This window comes from Artibeus jamaicensis, unplaced genomic scaffold, assembly GCF_021234435.1.
Source record: "Artibeus jamaicensis isolate MK-2021 breed Jamaican fruit bat unplaced genomic scaffold, CSHL_Jam_final contig_519, whole genome shotgun sequence".
Lineage (NCBI taxonomy): Eukaryota > Metazoa > Chordata > Mammalia > Chiroptera > Phyllostomidae > Artibeus > Artibeus jamaicensis.
The window spans coordinates 31,055,132-31,076,801 of NW_026521871.1; the positions used below are offsets into that span (position 1 = coordinate 31,055,132).

General features: G+C 41.8%; 1 protein-coding gene across 1 annotated transcript in view; it reads right to left on the reverse strand.

The window, feature by feature from the left end:
- Nucleotides 1-21,670, reverse strand: part of COL6A6 (collagen type VI alpha 6 chain) — a 143,547-nt gene that overhangs the window by 42,439 nt on the left and 79,438 nt on the right. The window contains exons 22-26 of the mRNA XM_037144044.2: nucleotides 14,594-14,629; nucleotides 12,735-12,797; nucleotides 10,721-10,783; nucleotides 2,842-2,904; nucleotides 20-82 (exon numbers count right to left, since the gene is read on the reverse strand). Coding sequence (XP_036999939.2) covers nucleotides 20-82; nucleotides 2,842-2,904; nucleotides 10,721-10,783; nucleotides 12,735-12,797; nucleotides 14,594-14,629 — 288 coding nt within the window. The remainder of the gene's footprint in view (nucleotides 1-19; nucleotides 83-2,841; nucleotides 2,905-10,720; nucleotides 10,784-12,734; nucleotides 12,798-14,593; nucleotides 14,630-21,670) is intronic.

A 21,670-nucleotide genomic window follows, 5' to 3' on the forward strand; every position in this document is an offset into this window, starting at 1 on the left:
GTAATGACGAAACACAAACCGGCAAGCCCCGGGGGCCGGCGAGGCCCATGGCTCCTTTTTCTCCCGGATCTCCAGGTTCTCCCTGTTACACAGAACATTGAAATGTATCCTCGTTAGGTTGTTTTTGTAAACAAAATTAAAAGTGATGGCACAGAGACAATACTTTCAACTGCATCTGTGTGTAGCACACAGTGACACTGGGTGTGTGGCCAGGACTGAGAATTGTGCAACTGCTGCCGCTGCCTACTGAGGCCTCCTCTAGTGACAAACGAGGCTTCAACAAGTCTGACGTGTTTAGTGCAAGCTGCCATCCCAGCCACTCAGTGCCAGGAACTGCACCCGTGGGAGGCCCTTGCCACAAGTTGAAGAGGAAGCTCTGTACTGTTTAAGACAATGAACAGAACTATTTTCCATGATGATCCACGCAAATCATCTGGCAGCTGCAAAGACGACAGACTTATTAATCTAGAAGTGCCCATCAATACAACAAAGTATCCCTGGCAATGACCTCTGATGGCTGGAACATCCAGTGTGGGTTCTAAGCCAACCTCAGGACTGTGTTGAGGGAATTCCAGCTACTTGGGAGAGTTGGCCCAGGTTGACAAAAGGTTACCTCCTTTTCTTAAAAAACAAACAAACCCCTTTTTTTACAGAAATGTGAAGACAGTACCTAGCGTTCCGATATGCTCCTATCGACCATTACGCTAGTTACATCAATAGGGCACATTTTTCAAAATAAATGAATATTGATTCATTATTAACAAAAGTCCACACTTTGTACAGATGTTCCTAGTTTTTACCAAATGTGCTTTTTTATTTTTGTTCCAGGATCCCATGTCACGGCTACTTAAGCTCCTCTAGGCTGTGACAGTGTATTAACTCTTCCTAGTTTTTGATGGTGCAGACAGCTTTGAGGAGTACTGGTCGGGTATTTGGTAGAATGTCCTTAAGTTTGGGTTTCTGTGATGTTTTTCCTCATAATTACATTGATTTTTATGGTTTGGAGGATAAAGACCATAGCGGTCAAGTGCCATTCTCATCTCATCATGTCAAGGGTATATCCCAGCGACGTGGCTCTCACTGCTGATGCTAACCATAATCATCGGCTGAGGCCGTGCTGGGCCTTTCCCACTGTCTCATCATCCCCCCTCCCCCCTCCCCCTGCCCTTTGCACCGTGCAGCCTTTGGAAGAAACCACATGGGAGTGGTGTAGCCCCCACTGAGTGGAGTGGTTAACTCATTTTAGGGCTGGAAAGGCAACAGAGTGCATGTGAGAAGTGCACACGGATGCATGTCTGCCAGCACTGAGCTCGGGGAGACACCAAAGAGGCCTTTACGGAAGGGAAGCAGACCATCTGCCTCCGGGCCTCTTGCTGGGCAGTGGCTCTCAAAGCGTGCATCAGCGGATGCTCTTGACCTTTTCTCCTTGGATGCTTCTTCTCAGCACCCAGTATGCTTTTTGGTTTCTTCCCCTCCTTTCTAATAAGTCATTGTGTGTCTTCTCTTCCCTGTCTTACAAAAAGACATTTCCCCAGAGTCTAAATGACTCTGAAATCTGCATCTCCAACTAGCTCTGAAGCCTCTCCTCTGTCCCCCAAACCGCATGAGCTTCCTCACTCCTGTACCCGCTCTCCCTCATGACTTTGACTCCCGCGATGGTGTCACCACTCACGATGGAAGTCGGTGAGTCCCCAACCAGCCATCTCCCCTGGATTCCGTTTCCTCCTGGAAGAGTCCCCCACTGTTAAGTCACCCAGTCATTGTTCGGTCACGTAACTGTGAGCACGTACCAACTAGTCTCCTGGCTTCCAGTCTCAGCCTTCAAAATATTTCTGCGCTGAGTTGCCTATTTAAAAGTCTTCCAAAGTCTGGCTGTTTTCATACACTTTAATAAAAAATTGTAAATAGCACTGTAGTGGCTACTTAATAAAGTCAGTCACCACAGACTTTCTTGTTCTTTACGTGCCATTGTTCAACCCAACTACCCGTTTGCAGGATTTTGCAGCCCTATACTCTCTTCACCCTATTTCTTCTCTGTGAAATTTCCCCGCTCCCTCTCCACTCGCCAAAGTCCTGCTTATCTTCTAAGGCCCACTCAGAGTCTGTAGCCCCTCAGTTGCCTCCTTCCCGAGTCCGGAATATCGCTATTAGCACTAATATTAATACCTCCACTTCAGTTCCCTGTTCCCGACTCTGTAATATAGATTGTTGTCCTGAAAATATCCCAAATTCTGTGGACTTGGCTCCACATCGTATTTGTAATTATACAACCCAGAAACTCTTCCAGGAAACACCTATTTAATAAGCACTTATTATGTGCCAGGTATAGTTCTGGGCACGAGGGATGCATCGGTGAGCAAAACAAAGATCTCTGCTCTCCTGGAGTTGACTTTCCAGGTTAGCTGAGTGCCAGGCCAGGGCCTTTTGTCTTAAAAGGTGTTCAGCAAACATTTCTATGAATGGAGAAAAAAATAATGGGAGAAATAAAGGTTTGCATGTATGGAGAAGAGAAGGGAGGAAAAAAGGAAAGGAGGGGCGGGTGGTAGGAGGGAAGGAGGGAGGGAGGAGAACGTGCCCCCAGAAGAGGCCCCCTTCCCTGAGGTTCCACAGCTCAGATAAGGAGTAGCCCCTGGCGAAATTCTTTGACCTGGAATCCCTGATCTCATCCTGGTCCACACCCGTGTACTCACTCACTTACTGCAGTCTCTCTAAGAATCAAGCCAAGGTATAGGGGCAATGGGATATGTTCTCTCTGTTGAAAGGGCTCTGGCTAATCCAACCAGACACATTTCCCTGGAGGAAGAGGCCTTAACTTTGGTGGGTACAAAGAATGTGACCTACTTTATTTCCTTGGCTTCCCAAATGGCCTTGACTCCCTGCCTTTCCTTCTGGTCCTGGAGGCCCCTGAAACAAAACAAGAATTGCAAATACAGCAGAACATATAGCAACTTTCCTTGAAACCATTTGTGTCTCTTCTAAGAGGAAAATGAACCCCAGATGCAAAAAAGACACATGGCTTCACTGATTCCTGCTTTGGAAAAAAGTATCCCAGCTGTCAAATGAAGCCTAGCAAATAAAGGAAAATTAATAAAGTAATTCATGCCAGATGTTGCCTAAATGAGTGGGAGTCTTCTCTTCCAAAGAGATGTTAGGTTCTCACTGTTCTGCTGTTAGAGCAGATGTTGCTAAAATGTCAAACATGTACTGTAGGTGTCCTAGATGACATGTGCCTTGAACTATATTCTTCTTGGTTCCTTGCTTTGGTAGAAAACACATTGTGTGTGTGTGAGTTAAGGTAAACATCTTTATTTGTGAATACAAGGGGAGAGGGAATCCAAAAACCCCAGAATTTATTTATAAAATTTTCTGTATTTATTCTTACATCTTTAAACTCCAGTCACCTTGAAAGTACTCTTTGTTTGATGCAATACACCTACCAAGACTTTTTTCCACTGCTCAAAACAGTTTTTGAACTTGTTAATTTTGATGCCTTTTAGTGTTTCTGCTGTTTTTTTATTTTTAACTTCTTCTACATCAGCAAAACATCTTCCTTTGAAAACTTTTTTCATCCGAGAAACAAACAAAAAAAGTCACTTGGGGTGAGACCAGGAAAATAAGGAGGGTGGCATATGGGGATTAGGCTGTTTTTGGTCAAAAATTGCTGAACACCCAGTGTGGTGTGGGCAGGTGCTCTTGTAAATCACCCATCATTAAAGAAACAAATATGCTGAAAGACTTTTAAAAAAACATTCACTGAAGCTGATGCAGCCTCTCACAACAATGCCAGCTGGTGCACTGCTACAGATGGGTTCTGAGAACACTCACCTAGTGGGGAAAGCCTGAACCACAAGGGGCCTGCCCTCCAGCAGAAAATTCTGTTTTTTTCCATGTTCCCCCTTGTTATATTATTTGAGCAACAGAAGGATCAAAAAACTTTACTGAAAATAATTTACAATAACAAGATATATTTAGGTAGTACAATATTCTGAAATAGTTTTCTCTTTCCTAGCAATAAGTTAGAAATTTAAATGACTTTTCATTTACCAGTGGGAAAAATACTGTAAAATTCTTAGATGAACTTTTAAAAAAAGGTAAAAGACCTACATAAAGAAAGCTTTAAGAACTTATTGAAGAATATAACACAATTTAAAAAGATAGACACACATCTATATGGAAAATCTATTTAATATGATAGAAGTCTCTCTGATAGTCTAGAAGAATGTTTTATTGGAATAGCTTTAAACCTGAACATTCAAAAATCCCAGTTCAGAAACAGCCTAAATGCCTTCTTATGTTATTGACATTTGGGATTAGAGTTTTCCCTTGGGTTATCAAAACACATGGCAACAAAAATGTCTTTTGGTTAGATTGTTTCTGAATACTTGTAAATAATCCCAATATTGGTGAATTGAAATCATTTTTATAATTTTTTTACCATGATTACTATAATTTAAAAATAAAATCTGTATAATAAGCATGGTACTTAGCAGATTGTGTTCAGAAGGAAAAAATGGACATTAATCTTTCATCTTCAGAAAAATTAAAACTGCAGTAAGTTGGGCATAAAACATTTCCCAGTATGGAAGATTGTTGAACAATGAACTGGTTACTATGAAAGATAATGTGATATTTCCACAGCCTTTCATCTTTTCCCCTCTCTTCTTTGTCTTAAAAAAAAACACTCAATTTTGTCTCTCTCTATAGCTCGCAGTCTGTGTCCTTCCGCGTCCACCGCTGCACGGGGCTCCCACGGCCTGCACGTTCTGCCCAGTTGACTTTTTTGTTCTGACCTTATCTGAGGTTAATTATGTATAGTGGGGGATTTTTCCACTAACTCTGTATCATCAAGTTACCATGGTCTTCCCGGAACCTCTCTCGTCTCTTCTCAGGAAACTCTGAAGACGCTTCATCTTCTGTTTGCCTCTTAAATCTCCATGAGCCCCAGGGACCCATCCTCTTACCTTATTTTCTCACTTCACCCCCTGTTGCCGAGTGGCAGCCCCACAGATCCACAAACCACTTCCACACAATGACTCCTAGACAGACAGGTCTGCAGTCCAAACCCGACTCACACACTCAAAGTCCTAGTGGCTATCCCATAGGAAGTGATTACCAAAGATACTCATACTGACCGTAAGTCATGCTTAGTCTCATGTTTTTTTCATTAAGAAATGGTGACACTTTTACGCCCCCTGAAACACAAGCCCGAAACCCAAGGATCATCCAGACCCTTCCCTCTCACTCACCTTTCAAAACAAATCAGCTATTATTTACAATCCGTACAGACTGTATCCCCTCTCTCTATCCATCTCTCTTCCATTCCCATTGCCTTCTGGCCCTCCTGAATTCCTGGCTTCCCTTGCTGTGGCCTGGCTTCTCTCTAACTCATTTTTCCATTCCTTTCTGCTTTTGATTTAAAATGTCAGGCTGCTGCTGTCACTTGGCCTGAAATTCTGAATTCTGAATAGCTTTCAGAATAAAGTTTTAGTACTTCCTTAGCATGTAAAATCCCTCCAACTGGTGGCATGCCTGCCTCTGTAGTCATCTGTGACTACTCCAATCATTCTTTGCTCATTGAACACCTGAGTCCCAAACACTTCTTGTGCCTTACACACCCACACTTGTGCAAGTTGCTCCCTTTGCTTAGGTTCATTTTTCCATCTCGGGAAGAAGAATCTCCCTCTACTAAAAATCTTACTTTGGGCATCACTGTCTCAAGAAGAATCCCAGGACCCCCCTGGCTGTGCTGGACCTCTCGGCTGTCCCAAAGATGCCTCTACTCTGTATGTGACTGTTCACCATCTCTCTCATCCACTAGAGAACAGCCTGGATGCTCCTTAAAGGCAAACACATACCCCACTGACTTCATATCTCCAGAACCCATGCAGAGTACCTGGAGCCATCCATTCACCCACCTTTTCACTGATTCATCCAACCACCTATCCAGCAATGGTTCCCAGGAGAGAGAAAATCCTGTGTTCGATTTGTTGGTTTTCCCTAGGAAATTTTCATGTAGATCACAGATGGAAGAAGTAGAGAGATTTTTAAGTGCTCTTGACACTCAGGGACAAACCGGAAGTCTTGCCTGGGAGCCCACATTCTGTGCTTCCTTCAAACACCATAAGCTCCACGAGGTGAAGAATATTTCTGGGAGATTACTTCATGTGTAGGCACCTCAAGGGCACATGAGCATGATGAGAGATCAGCCCGTCTGAAAGCCTGCTGAAGTAGAGGGTTTCCCGGATGGATGGAAGGGCGCAGACAGGACCTTTTCCTGAGAACATCAGAAAGCCTGATTCTGTTTCCTGTGGCGCACCGCACAAAGCTCCACACTGGGGGTTCTGGCTCCTTGAATGGAGCACACGCTTCAGGGAGTTGTTACCCAGATAAATCACCTACACAAATACCGCTAGTTATATAAGGGGCCATATTTCTAAAGGAAGTAAGAAAAACTCTGCTACCCCTAAGACATCAAAGAGTCGAAAGGCTGCCTCGATCAGAGATCAAGAGTCACTCTGAGTTAAAATAGCAGCTCAGGGCCTTTAAAGAGGAAGGGCATTCGCTAGAGGTCAAATCTCCTCTGGCTTTGTCGTGGTGTCCTTTTATTGAACATTAATTTTGTGCAAGGCACTGAGAGGTAGATATTTATATGTGGCTTCTTCAGTCCTTACAACAATATGGTGAGATACAAAGTATTAAGACCTTTTCACCAATCAAAAACAGATTCTCGAAGTGTTTAAGCCCAAATCGCTCAGTTAATAGGAGGATGAGGTAAGAACCAAACCTGACTCTGACCCTCAAGACTGAACCCCCAGCCACCCCATCTCTTATTCTGAGGCCCGAGTCCTTGGGCAGGACTCCTAAACTCTTACCATCCATGCTTCGGTTAAGACTGGAGTTTTAAAAATGTGAATCTCCAAACGTCATGCAGGAGGGTGGGGCCAGATCTATCCCCAAATGAGGTGACCTGGGCTGGGGGGTCACTGGTTCATGACAGCGGCAACTGCTTTAGTGTTAAGTGAGGATAGAAGAAAAAGGCTTAGAATTTTTTAAATTGTCCTTAGGTAGCACCATATTAGAAGGGACTGCACTAATTGGGATTAGTGGCTGGGGCATTGCCAAGGACACCTCCCTTTTGGATGGAATACACAAGGGCGGGGTACGGGGTGCACGTTCTTTTCACCTTTAAAAGGAATCCTGTTAGCAATTATATTCATGGAGGTAAAATGTTGGCTACACTGACCACCAGCAAATATCAGGTTGTGACATCAAACCTGATAAGCAAATATCAAACAACCCAAGGAGATTAAATGCTCAGCTTCTGTAAATCTGAGAAAAAAAAAAATCAAGAGGCCAGCAAGGGGTGAGCTAATGCAAGAACCAGCCTCCACCACACCTGAGAAGATGTTGATCCTGACAGTGCTGGTCCACCCTGCATTCCGCGCTCATGGAGCCGGGCGTGGCTCCCCGAACTCACCTTAATGTCTCTTTGTCTACAGTCCGGTGCCTTTCCTTGCATGCCTGCCTCCCTCCCTTGGTCGCCTACAGAAACCCTCCTTATCCCGCAAAAGCTAAGCCACACTCCCCTCCTATAACGCCATCCTTCTCCCACCACTCTACCTTGGGTAGAATTCTATTTTCTTTCTGGCTGGAAACTTTATTATTTCAAAAATAAGCATCCTATGTAACATGAGATGGTTAGAATAGTTATTTCTGGACTAGTGTCATAAGGGCTTGATAGAAACACCCATCATCTCAATAATCATATGCACTTATTTCTTTCATTAAGAACTTCCAAAAATAACTCTTGTTATCAAAAACCTTACAAATGTCACATGAGAGTTAAGCAAGGGTCTATGCAGGAGAGACGGAAAATCCTGCCGGGGTATAATTCTACTGTAACATTTATTACACCACCTCTCAACCGTGTGTCTGCATGGGTCTCCCTGGTGAGCCCGGGAGCACGTGAAGCTAAGCTCTGTGTCTGACTCATCCTTTTATCCTGCTACAGGGCCTGACAGCAGGAAACACGCGGGAAAGGTCTATAAATGGGTAAAGGGAATGACTGATGCGTCATCTAACCCGGATGAGGCAGAACGATGAAATCTGGGGCTTGCAATACATAGTGTTATGTTGTCGTCATTATTCTGGCTTTCCCCGGATTGGCTATGAGCATGCTTTGGGTAAAAAATGTCCCTGCTATTAATGCCATATAGTAGTAATAAACATTTGTACAGTGCTTACTATAAAGCAGGCACTATTCTAAGTACCTACATATATTAAATGGTTTCGTTTCCACAAAAATTTGATGAGGTAGCTAGTATTGCTATTCTTATTTGACAGCAGAGAAAATTGAGGCAGAGAGAGGCTAAGTAAATTTCTGAAGGCCACACAGTTTTGAAAGCACAAGGCTGGCAGTCGCCCCCAAGAAGTCACCCCCAGGAAGGGCTTTACACTCTCTGCCCTTGACCCCTATGCTATTTTGTGTAAAGATGAAATTATACTCTGTATCCCAAATTTGCCCTAAATAACTTCAAACTTCCTTGATATTGCATATGCTACCAGCGATTGTTTCACAAAACCCCTTATGGATTGAAAGAATAATTCCAGGTCTAATTGGAATCGGCATTTTGTGTCTGCGTTTTCCATTCCTTTTCTAGGCCTCGGATACATGCCTGTAGGACCTTCTGGCAAACCAAACATGAAAGGAACAAAGGAAGGTACAGAAGAATATGCCATAACTTTCAAAGTACTTTCTTCTTTTTCATTGTGCCATGGCTTTCCCCGGATTTTATATCACAGCCAATTACTAGGCTGGGTTACTATGTTTGATTTGTGCAGAATGCTCCAACACCCCATAAATTAACAAGCCTTCAGAACATTGTCAACAGACATCACATCCCTTTTTCTAAATGTATATCTTCAGAACAACTTTCCAGCCTGCGATTAGAAAACACTCATATGATTCCGCCCGAGTGGCTGGCCTGCTGCTCTCAGGGAATACGAAGCCTATTATGAGTGGGTTTAGAGCCAGGGAAGAATAACACCCCCTTGTACACACCTGATTGTATTCGTCTCTGTAGCTTTCCTTTGGAAACAACAACAACGAGGTCTCATTCATCACGCCCTGAACATCGAAAAGTCTGCACATCTTTGAAATAGTACTTTCATTGTGTTGACATGGGTCTTTAGAAGCAAGCAAGCAAAGAAAGAAAACCCTGCTTTCCTGCCAGATCAATGGAAGAGCTATACCAAAGAGTAGTGGTGCCTTCTGACTACCTCTGGCAATGCCATGGGGCTGAATGATTTATGACTGACCGATCTTGCCAAGGCAAGATTAAAGGGCACTCACTCAGAAGTTTGCTACAGGGCACATGGAATCATTTACTGGTGTTAACAGTCATTTGGATACAACTTTGGATTCTAGAGCAAGGGAATTACTAAACTCTTTGAATTTCAACCCATCTACATCTCAATATTTTATATAAACAGATGAGATAATCACCAGATATATCTTTCCCTTGGCATTAACTTAAAAAAAATCTCCACTTGTGACACCAGCCAAGCTTTTAATGATTCAAAGATGTAAATGCAAAATAGTTACTTTTCATAAATTGAATCCTACCATGAAATTTTTAATTTTTCATGCTTTTTTGAAGGCATACATTCAACAAAAAAAAAAAAAACAGGAAAAATATACCCATGAGCAGTAATTAATATGCTTTAAAATATTGTGTCATGAGATACAAGTTTATGCAAATAGCCTCTAACTTAATTCAATGATTACAGCCGCATGTGTTGGACCACTGCCCAGTGTAATTAATGGACACAAAGTAGCAGATTCCCTTTATCCTCCTGTTAGCCCAGAGCCCAAGTCCCACCTATTCCCATTCATTCATTTACTAATGGATTCATTATGCAGCTATGCATTGAGCTCCACCATGTAGCAGCACTGTCGCTGTGGGCTCCAAAATAATAAGACAAAGTCCTGGCTCCACCAAGCTTACAATCTAGAAGAAGGGACAGTAGGCAAGGGCCAAATCATGTAGGACCTGGCTACTCCAAGTGTGGCTGGGGCCAGCAACTCAAAATGCCCTGGGGGTGTGCTGAAAGTATAGAATCTCAAGCCCACTGCAGACCTACTGAATCCGATTCTGCATTTGAGCAAGTTCTGTAGTGATTCTGACGGACTTTGAAGTTTGAGAGTGCTGATGTGGGCTGGTCATTCCCACTGTTGGGTGTGTGTGTTAGGCTCAGCTGGGGAGAATTAAAGTTACTGAGACCCTGGCCACACCTCCAGAGATTCTGATGTCAGTGGTGCGGGGAAGGTCCCAGTGGGTGGAATGGTTTACAGTCTGTCGGGGGAGTCTCAGGTATAGCTAGACTGTGTTTGTAGTGGGTTGTATTTGGGGTTCATGGGAAGCGCCTGAGGAGTGAGTGAGGGAGAGTAACATGACCCTATTTACACAGAGGAGGAGTCCTTAACCTCACAATAGTGGCTAAGCTGCCGAGGTGAAGGGCTAGAAACCAGCTCTGTGTGGGACAGAAGGACAGCCTGCTTAGTAAGAAGGGAGGGGCCAGGACGGGGTGTTGCCATACCAAGCAAGGAAGTCAAACCCCATACACATTTGCTAGTTCACAGGTAATAAATAAACCACAAAGGCATCCAAGTGAAAGCCAAGACCGAAGCCGGATGCAGTCACTGTGTGTCAGTACGTACCTGGGGACCCCTACTCCCCAGACCTCCTGCTTCTCCTTTCGTACCAGCCTCTCCTCTTGGGCCCTAGGTAGAGGGAATGAAAGTATTATTTTCTCCCTAAAATGATACACTTGAATATTAACTTGAATATTAAAACGGAAAGGCTAAGTCAGTGACATAGCCAGAAACTGGAACGAGAAGTCCATGCATGACTTTGGTTCTGCCTTGACCTGTTGAGCTGTCCCTCTGTGCGGGGAGTCAGGCGTCCGATCTGACAGCTGGGCAGCTGGGCAGCTGCATTCAAAGTGAAGAAATACCGAGCAGGGGAAACGTTCAGTATTGCCTTCTAATGATCTTAAGCATCTTTATACTCCAATTGCATGTATTATGTGAAAAGAAAATAATCCTAAAAACAAGGGGGAGGGATTTGGAGGAACAAATAGGAAGGACACAGGGATGAGAACTAAGGGGGGTGGAAATGGGAGGGAGGTGGGGAGCAAGGGGCGGGGGAGGCTGGGAAGGGAAAAATAGACAAAAAACTGTACTTGAAAAATAACTAAATAAAATTAATTAAAAAAAACAAAACAAAAAAAAGAATATATAATGATTTAGATAATTTGTGAAATAAAATCAAGTAGAAAAGAAGGCTATAAGAGAGAATAACAAAAAAACCAAAAAAACAAAATAATCCTTAATTATATAAGCCTGCAAATGAACTATTTAGATGAATTTCTATTCCGTAACTGCAGTGACAACTGGTCATAAATAAGATAGGGCATGCAGTAAGATGAAATTTGGATATTTCTACTTCTGGGATATTATTTATATTGCTTATTAACTATGGCTTCCACGTTATGCAAAAGAAACCTTCACGCTGTGTGTAGTTTTTGCATCTCTTTTTAAATTATGTCATGAAAAAAGTGTGAATCTGCAAAAAAGAAGAAGTATTGCTTGTTTAGCACAAATAAAGCCAGTCAATCCACGGAAATGCTTCCCCACGACCCTAGTGGCAAATATTTCTCATCTGAAGCTGGGAAAGGTGAACTTTCCTCAGCTGGCAAGTGAGACAAAGAAAAGCAATCACGCTGGAGAGAGACGGCGGCCCAGGGGCAGGCTGTTGGCTGCTCTGAAATCCCGGTGAAATGCGAACCGAGTTTCTCTTCTCCTATCTATGGATATTCCGCCCAACGTCCATGCACCAAGCTGCCAACATGTACTAGTTACTTCGGTTATTTTTCTTAACTACGTGGGTTAAAACATTGAAAAAAAACTGCAAAGCCCTTGCTTGTCCTGCATTTGCCAAACAGCAACACTATTTCCTGAGATTTCAAATTGAGAAAGAAAAATGATTCTAATGTTCTGTAGCCTGACTTTTCCTTTTTTTTTTTTTTAATCTTTTCATCTCAGCCTTTTCTAGGACTTCCCTTCCCTTCTCATTATTTTAGGCCACATTGTGTTTTTTCTGGCACAGGCTTCCTCTCCCCCTCATGTGATCGGTATGAGAGTCAGCCCTGCCTTGTTCCTTGTAAAGAAAAAGCGCCCGGGGCAGCTCCCAGGAGAGGTGAGCTAGAAAGCACAGGCCGAGTGCCACACTGCAGAGCATCCTGCTGAAGACTTCAGCTGTATTTGCAGTAACTATTTCCTACAGCAGAGCCAATTTTTCTACAGCACGGGCACCCAGATAGGTAACATTGAACACTTACAATGCTGAATTGACCAAAATCCCCAGTTTTGAGGCCCTATGTTTTCCTTGGCCCCAGGTCTCTTTGGAGTACCCCTGCTGGCCTGAACCCATGGCTCAGGCACCACTGCCCAGCAGGTTCATTCTCGTGCCACCTCCTGACTGGAATACAACTCAGATAAAGGAGACCGAGTACTGTACAAGTCAGGACAGTGTTGCTTCCCTACTTTATAGCCCTGAAAACCCTTTAAACAACTACAATTCTGCAAGGAGGTGGGAGGGGGCGCATCAGGGGCTTCTATCGACACTTCAGATTCTGTAAGTTCTCACATCATGATTAGTTTCAATATGTACCTGAGGGCCCTTAGGTCCAGGTGAGCCTTCGAGTCCATCTGGGCCTGGAGCACCTGTTGTCCCCTGTGTTGAGAGAGAATCCACCTCTTAACAGTGTTTCCTGAGAGTTTTGTCCTCTTTACTTGCAAGATTACAAATTTTTTTTAATCACAATGACAGTACAGGATCTTTGCAAAAATATGAATACAGGAAAATACAAAGGAGGAAATGAAAATTTTCTATAGTCTCATCAGGCAGAATTAGCCACAGCTTTCTGTCTTTACACACACACACACACACCCTTATTGTCCTGTAACACTTTAACATGCATGCTATCTCTACCTTGGGCATTGGGCTTGAAAAATCTCACAATTTACTTTGCATTTTAAAAACTCTAAGCATCTTGCAACATTGCATTTATGTTCAAATAGTTAAAATATCTAAGGATCAACAGCTGAGCCTTCGCTTCACATAGCCCTTAAACTCTGCCACAGACACGGACTCCAAGAGGAGTCAGAACAGATTAAGGAAGTCTTAATTCAGGCAAGGACAAGGACCGCCCAAGGTAACGTCTCAGTTGTCAGACAGTTGGGTGTGACTAAACGTAAACGGCATAAAATAAATGAGATGGGGAGAGAAAGTGTTGAGAAATTTCCTCTTTCGGATGTCCCGAGAAATCCGAAAGAGGAAATTTCTCAACACTTTCTCTCCCCATCTCATTTATTTTATGCTGTTTTTCTGGATTTGCTTTGTTGTTGTTGTTGTTGAAACCTAACCATGAAGTGTGTGTGGGTGGGGTGATGTCCGTGGATGGTAGACTCTCTGTCTACCTGAAAAGGTCTACCTTCCTCACTTCTAGTTTGGCTACATACAAAATTCTAGGTTTCTGGCCATTTTGCCTCTGCACCTGCAAGATATTAATTTGCCGTCTTCTGGCATCTATTATTAGCGAACAGAAGTCTGCTGCACTCTAATCTGTTATTCATTTCATGGGTAAAACTAACTGGCTTTTCTTGCTGGTAGTGCTTAAAATGTTTTCTTTAACATTCTGGAGTTCCCCCATGATGTGATTAAGAGTAGATTTATTATTTATTTTCAATAGGAGGATATGTGCTTTCTCAGTTTTGAAAAATTCCAAGTCACAACCAGGCTTTCTTAAGTATTGTAGGCTCATGAAGCATGTTTGTTTACTGTATCACCAATACATCCAAAGGGGATAAGATCGGGATACTTGGTATAGTCCACTTTTGAACAAAACATTCAGAAATCCCATTTATATTAGGGCTTTTTTTGTACTCTCTTGGTTTAAAAGGGGTGTATGTAAATTTTAAATAAGGTTTCAGAGTTAACTGAGCAAAAATCTAAAAGAAAAGTTACCCACTGCCCTGGCTGGTGTAGCTCAGTGGATTGAGCACGGGCCTGTGAAGCAAAGGGTTGTCGGTTTGATTCCCAGTTAGGGAACATGCCTGGGTTGCAGGCCAGGTCCCCAGTAGGGGGGACACATGAGAGGCAACCACACATTGATGTTTTTCTCCCACTCTTTCTCCTTCCCTTCCTCTCTAAAAATAAATATTTTATTAAAAAAGAAAGGAAAGTCACCTACTGAGTCACTAGAGTTTGTATGCATAATCCAAGTTTAATTTAACAATGTTTGGGCAAGTAATGTCTCATCACTGATTTTTATGATTTTGATTTAAGCGCCCAAATTTTCATTTCCTTTTAAGATTTGAAATTGCAGCCTAAAATTTTTCTAACATTTTATTATTCTGCAACTAATATCAAAAAGAAGAGAACTTCAGGCTTGAGAGAGAGCTTTTAGAGTCTTCATTCCAGCTCTTTGGTTGGACATGTGGAGTTAAGGGGGAAAAACATCACTGTACCTGTGGGCCTGTATGTCCCCTTCGGCCAGGAGCTGCCTAAAATGGGAGGAAAAGGTATATATCAGAAGTTCTGGAAAAAGCGCTTTTTATATGTCATTTAAATTAGTAATTGGCACTTTAATGCACTGACATTAAAAAAAAGTTTCCACCTATTGCTCAAAACATTAAATTATCCACTATACCAGGAAAGCAAAATGCTGCCATCTCTATTCTAAGGCAACAGGTAATTAAAATCATAGACAACTGAACTCTATAGATACTTAAGAGAAGTGATTTTGGTTGATAATTCATCCTCTACTAAACTGTTACTAGAGCTGTTCACACAAGCTCCAAAATTGACTGGTTTGAATTTTATTTCTCTTTATTTTTCCAAAGTGCTACTACATAAGCCAAAAAATCAAGAATAGAGTGGTCAATAGGCAGGAAGCCAAAGGAATGACTGAGAAATTTAAGATCATGTGCTTTATTATAGATTAATTTCAGAAGCGAAGGATAGCCAAACTAATTTTATCCCATCCCCCCAAAGCCAAATACCTGTCAAAAAATGAAAGAATCACTACAATCATTCAAAAGTTACTCAATTTAGTTTGTTAATAAAATATCCAATCAAAATAATGGTGCTACATAATCAACTGGGTTTTCCCCTCCTAATCTCATATTTAAGATCTGGGTATATTCCAGATCAGTACTTCATAGATCTGGAAATCAAGAGACAAAGACATTTTATTGTCTGAGGATCTCTCGGTGAGGTAATAGCAATACTGACATCCAGGATTTGAAAAATTCAATAGCTATCGGACTATATTTCCTTAATGGACATTTATTTGGGATGTTCAGGTCAAAATTCTGAGAGGCCAGTATTGCAGACTTTAAACTCTACCAATCATATTTCAGTCAAAGTTTATTATTATCTAGGAAATAGACTCTGCATCTGGGGAAATGGCTGGAGTCCTATTCCTTGAAAACCCTGATGAATCAACTTGAGATGAAAGTCTAAATCCTATTTCGTACAGGGAAGGAAAGATGCTTTTTCTGTTCTGAATCACTTCACTTCAGCTCCATTAAGAAAAATATCTACCAAGGGTTTCCTACCCGCAAAGCACACTGGGAGGGGACCATGCAGCATAAGGATCACACACACACACACACACACACACACACACACACACACACAGTCCTTGACCTCAGGGGCCCCTCACTCCTCAGGTGAGATGAACACTTACAAGGCAGAGTATGGCCAACACCACAGCAAAAGGGAGCAGCAGAAATGCAGGCTTTGAAGAACGCAATAATTTCATTAGTCAAACCAGAAAAAAATTTCCTGGAAGAAGAGATTTTAAAGATGGGTTTTGGAGGATGGGTAGGAGTTCTATGGGGGAGAAGACATAGGAAGTCCTCTTTCCAGCAGAGGATACCAGACTGAGTAATAAAAACAGGAAACTAGGAGTGTATGTCGTAGCAGGGGTTCCAGGTCAGAGACATGAGAAGAAAAGTGAATAGTGGGGTTCCAAAGACGAAGGGTTTGTACTCTGCTAGCAGAAACCACCGGGGCCCTGCTACTGGCACACGGCCAGACCTGGGGTTTATGTGGACACCTCTGCTTGTGCAGGAACAATGAGATGGAACCTTATATTTGGGCAAAATAAAGAGCTTCCTGTACAATAAAGGGTATGAAACAAGCTTCCACATCCAAAAATCTGGTCCACTGTCGCAGTGTTTGGAACACCCATGAATGCTTCTTTCTGTCTTTGTCTGACCTCAACGGAGCTCGATTAAAATGATGTATCTTTACACATATTCACTGAGCTCCGGCTTCCTCCAAGGCACTTGTCTACCTGGTGCTGAGAAAACCTGCCTCCTGTCCCACGGCAGGAGTTTGTAAGCCTAGTGGAAAGGACAGGCCTTAATGGAACATTCACTGAAATAACGGAAGCATTTCCAGAAGTAATCAGCTAGTGCTTTCATTAACAGCTCCTGGCGATTTAAACTCCAAATAAAGGTCACGGTTTTAAATACCTTCAGCAGATGTGAGAAAAAGAAAAAAAAATGCAAGGAAATATGGAGGCAATTGTTATAATTTTGCCTCAAATATTCAAATATTTTAGATGGGAAACATTAAATCCCGAGACATCTTAATGGCTTACCTACAGGCTCATAGTTGTCTGGCAACACATCCAGACGGCATTACTCACCTGTGAAAGGGAATGTGAACGGGCAGAGCCAGAAAGAAAATCTCCCCAAAGAAGACCTGGGAGTTAGAAGACCCAGAGGAGTCCTCAGCCCTTCGGTTCCTTGCAGACTGGCTTTCTGGTTGGTTACCATGCCCCACTTTCCCAAATAGGTATGGACTGATTTGTAACTCCGAGTCCCCAGGAAAATGAAGGACATTCTTAACAGCAAAGCATCCCATTAGTCCTAAATCTTAATGGCAAGCTCACTCACAATAATAAATGACTGTCCTATAGCACTTCAAGCTCCCCGTGAACAGTGCTGAGAAAGAGGAAAAGGGCAAAGCATAACTAACAGACCCTCAGGACTTAACAGGACTGAAGATCATGTGTTAGTTTGAGGCTACATTTGCTTCTCATTAGCCATGGCACAAAAATCTGTTCTTATTCTCAGAAACGTTTGGCTCAAAAAAAGCCAACCTCCCACTCCGATCCCCACCCCATCCTTGGCATTGCAGCTTCCTGGCCCTGGCCCTTCCTCCTCCCCCATCACCCAACCCATTACAGACTCCTGGCACAGAGCTCATCCCTCTACAAGTCTGCATCCCTCCTCCATAACAGTGGTTCCTACCCACAAGGCGGGTGCTTAGCAACCACCCCCTCCTTCCTTGGGAACATGTGGTGCCATCTAGAGACACTTTTTGTTGCCACAGTCAGGGGTGCCACTCCAGCACCTAGGGAGGCTGGGGATGACACTGAACATCCTACAACGCACAAGATGGCGTTGAGACCCCATGTTGAGACCCCATGCCCTCAACATGATTCTCAGTTCCTGGATAGCAAAGGTTACACATCTCATTTGAGCTTGTAGCTCTAATAGATAGTAGAGTTGTGGTACACTGTAGGTGTTCAGTAGGGTTTACCAAACCAATGAGGGTCAGATTCGGTCCCCTGCGGGGATTTCTCCGAGTGCCACACTGGCCATCCTTCCTTCACTGATCAGTCCAGAAGAAATCCCTCGCACTGAGGAATCCTCAACGCTCCTGACCTACCCATATTTTAGAGTTTTTTTAGCATTACAGATATTTCTTCTCTCTTAAAGGATAATGACTTCACCATTATTATGAAAATGACATGTTGATTTTTAAATATTCAAATGCAAAAAATGCACAGAATATAAATGTAAAAGTTATTCCACATCCTCCATCTAAAAATAACTATCGTTAACATTTAGTAATCATGATTCTTGGCATCTTTTTATGAGTGTTTACAGATGAAGTTCTAAATATGGTACTTTTGATTAAAAAGGGATCATGTTACTCATGCTATTTTAAAGTCAACATACATTTAATTGTATTTGAATTTAACAGGAGGAAAAATAAAACTGAATGACTGGGAATGTCAGGTGGTAACATTTCTTGACCATGAAGAATAATTAGGAGGCGAGGATATTTCTGCAATGTGCATTTTAGCTTAAGAATATGCTTCGAGATTGAGTCCCTACAACGCAAGGTGAGCACTCAGTATATCAACACGGTGCCCACTTCCTCATCTTCATGAGATCTGTAATTGTCAAATGTCTAAAATCTACACTTTGTTCTATAATCCCAATTTCTGACTTAGTCTCATTTCTCCACCTAAAGGGATTCAAATTTATTATTATAAAACTTTAAAGAAAGGAACGTGAGAGCCACGTTGTCTGAGTTTTTGACAGCTTCATTGTATTGAGAACTTACATGCTTTCGGGACCACTTGAGTGAGAATACAAACCTCGGACCATTCTATCTCAGAACTCCGGCCATTCTACTCTTTCATTTGGTCCCTGAATGTTGGGAAGAAAGCTGATAACAGATTGAGTTTTCTATCTTTTCTGCTTACGTGAAGAAAAAAATCATGAGAATTTTTTAATCCCTTTTTAATAAAAAAATTCTCATGATTTTTTCTTTACATAATAAATGTGGAAGTTTTCATAGGATGTGGCTCAGTGATGAGATATTTGTATGGATCTTTTCTAAGAATGTCTTTTCTATCTGCATATTTGAGCTTCTGCTTCTAGAAGTTATATTTTATTACATTTCTGAATGTTTTTCCATTGCATTTTGTTTCATTTAGTAATGCAAATCCTACATTTTGGCTCTCCGCTGTTGATAGTCTATCTCAATTATTGCTTGTGTGGCTTCTTGATTACCATATGCCTGCCTATATTTTTTCAGTCATATTTATTCTCATTTTCTGTTGCTTCGAATACATCTTAAATTCTACATTTTCCCCTTCCCCACGGCTCCCCCAGGCACTACCAGCTTGCTTTTTCCACTTTCTATTGTCTTATCAGTTCTTTGGACTCTTTTTAGAGCAGTTGTGTTGTCTTAATTTTTTTTTGAGGCTTTGGAGAATAATTTGCCAGAGTTGTTTTGCCTTTTCCTTAAGCATTTCCTCCGCTAACGAGGTTTCATCTGCCCCGTGCTTATCCAGCTCTCCTCCTGTTTTCTTGCCATTTCAATGCATAGGTCTTGGTTAGTAATCATCCGGTTAGCAATAAAGATTATTAATGTTTTTCATTATTAATCACCTTTGAACAGGGTCACCTATTTACTGAATAACTTACCGCTACCTAGACTTGGGTCCGTAGCTTTGATATAGGTATGCTGCCTCCGGTACTTTCTCATCATGAATTATTTCTTTTACTTTATGGCTCCCTCTGCTTTGACATACTGACATTTAAGAGACTCATGGATATGCTGTGGTGTCTCTTCAGATCATACAAATCTTTTGCCTTTTTGAGAGAGTCATGGAGCTCACACGAAGTCCCTCAACTCATAGCTTCTCTGCGCTGTGATGATAGTTGCTATTTCTTGCCCTGTCTCTGGAGCTCTGTGGCCTTCCCGGACTGCTGTGCTGCAGATACTACAGCTGGAATGCTCTTCAGTTTCTCATTGTTTCTGTCTCCTCTGCTAAATGGTGTCCATCGGGATATTCCCTGATCGTCTCAGAATTCATAGTATCCCTGGATTTTGTTCACTGGCTTTTTCAGGAATAGGGAGGCTACTTTTAGAAAACCCTCAATCCTGCCTGAGGGCAGAGGCGGCCTGAGTCAGCTCTCCAAAGCCTCCCACATGAGGAACCAGATTTTAAAGGAGTGGGGCCAACAGTCACCCCACGCAGCTTAAAGTTGCGGTCACAGCTTGTTAAACTATTTAAAGTTTCTTTTGTTGTTTTTGGTAAAATGCACAAATGGGCAATAGTATTAAAAAAACACCTTGACTTCGCCTTCTTTAACTGGAAGTCCTACTTTTACTCATGAATGACACTGCTGAACCTAAAAGCCCAAGATGATGCCGTATTTCTCAGGAGTTGTGCACGGTGACGCGTGGTGACACGCGTGGCATTAGCCTCTAGAGAGACGACGGCCTCTGTCCAATGACAAAAGTGCATCTTCCATGCCAGGGTCTCTTGGATGATAATCTTTCAGTTCAAAATATTCTCTTGGGGTATGTAAGCTGGCAACACCCATTTAAAGGTAAAATGAATAACAGATGTATCCCTTTATCTTTAGATGCATTAAACTGCAGTAGTAAAGTGCTTGCCCAGCAATCAGATTCTGCACATTTTAATTGTAATCTGTGTTTTTAGTTCCATCTCTCTGCTCTGCAAATGAGTGCCTTCCAAGATAGAAAAAAATTTTCTAGATGGAGTATTATAGCTGGTTCTATGAACTTCAGCCCAGAAAATACAATGCATAACAAATGAATATATTAAACTAGTTTTTATTTGTGCTCATTTTAAAAACATTATATATTTTGAGGATGGGGAGGTAAAGGCATTTGCAGAGGGTTAGACAACTACATAAAAAATAAAAGAAAATGGTACACAATGAGAAGAGGCAGGTCTAATTTAGAATCCAATACAGGCATTTAAGTGTATTTTATCAAAGTATCTCTTTGGGTACTTTGGGTAAAGATTTTCTTTTACAACCTCTGTGTTCTTAGAAGTGTAGAATCATTTGTTTAAAGTACTCACTGAAAAAACAAACTAATACATTTAAAAAATCCCCAAAGGTTCCATAAGCAAGTAATCAAAATCTGCTCTCAGGTATATATTTTTATGCCTCAAAAATATATAATATTTTCGATAGTAAGGAGGTTCCTCAAAAAACTAAAAATAGAACTACCAGTAATTCTGCCCCTGGTATTTATCAAAGAAGTTGAAAGCACTAACTCAAAAGAGATACCACCATATTCAATGTGGTATCCTTTACAGAAGCCAAGACATGAAAGTAACTTAAGTGTCCACTGATGAATAAATGAATTAAAAAATGTGGTGTATATATGCACAATGGATTTATTTACACAATAAATGTTATTCAGCCATTAAAAAAGAATGAAATTTTGCCATTTGCAACAACAAGGATGGGCCTTGAAGGCATTATGCTAAGTGAAATAAGTCAAAGACAGACAAATACTGTGATGTCACTTATATGTGGAATCATGAAGAAGAAGTTCATGGGTACAGAGAGCAGAACAGAGGCTGCCGGAGGTGAAGGGTAGAGGCTGAATGGAGATGGGTGAAGGCGGTCAAAGATAAACATTTCCAGTTATAAAATAAATGAGCCATGGGACATAAGGTACAGCATGGCAACTATAGTTAGAGATACTGTGTTATATAGCTTCAAGTTGCTATGAGAGGTAAATCTTAAAAGTTTTCATCACAAGAAAAATAACTCTGAGTAGTGAAGGATGGATGCTCACTAGACTAGTGGTGACCGTTTTGCCACATAGACACATACCCAATCGTGCTGAACACCTGGAATGAACACAACATTATATCTCGACAAAAACATATAATGTTGCAAAACTGAGCACAAATAAAAACTAGTTTAATATATCACATATATTAGACACTGTATTTTCTG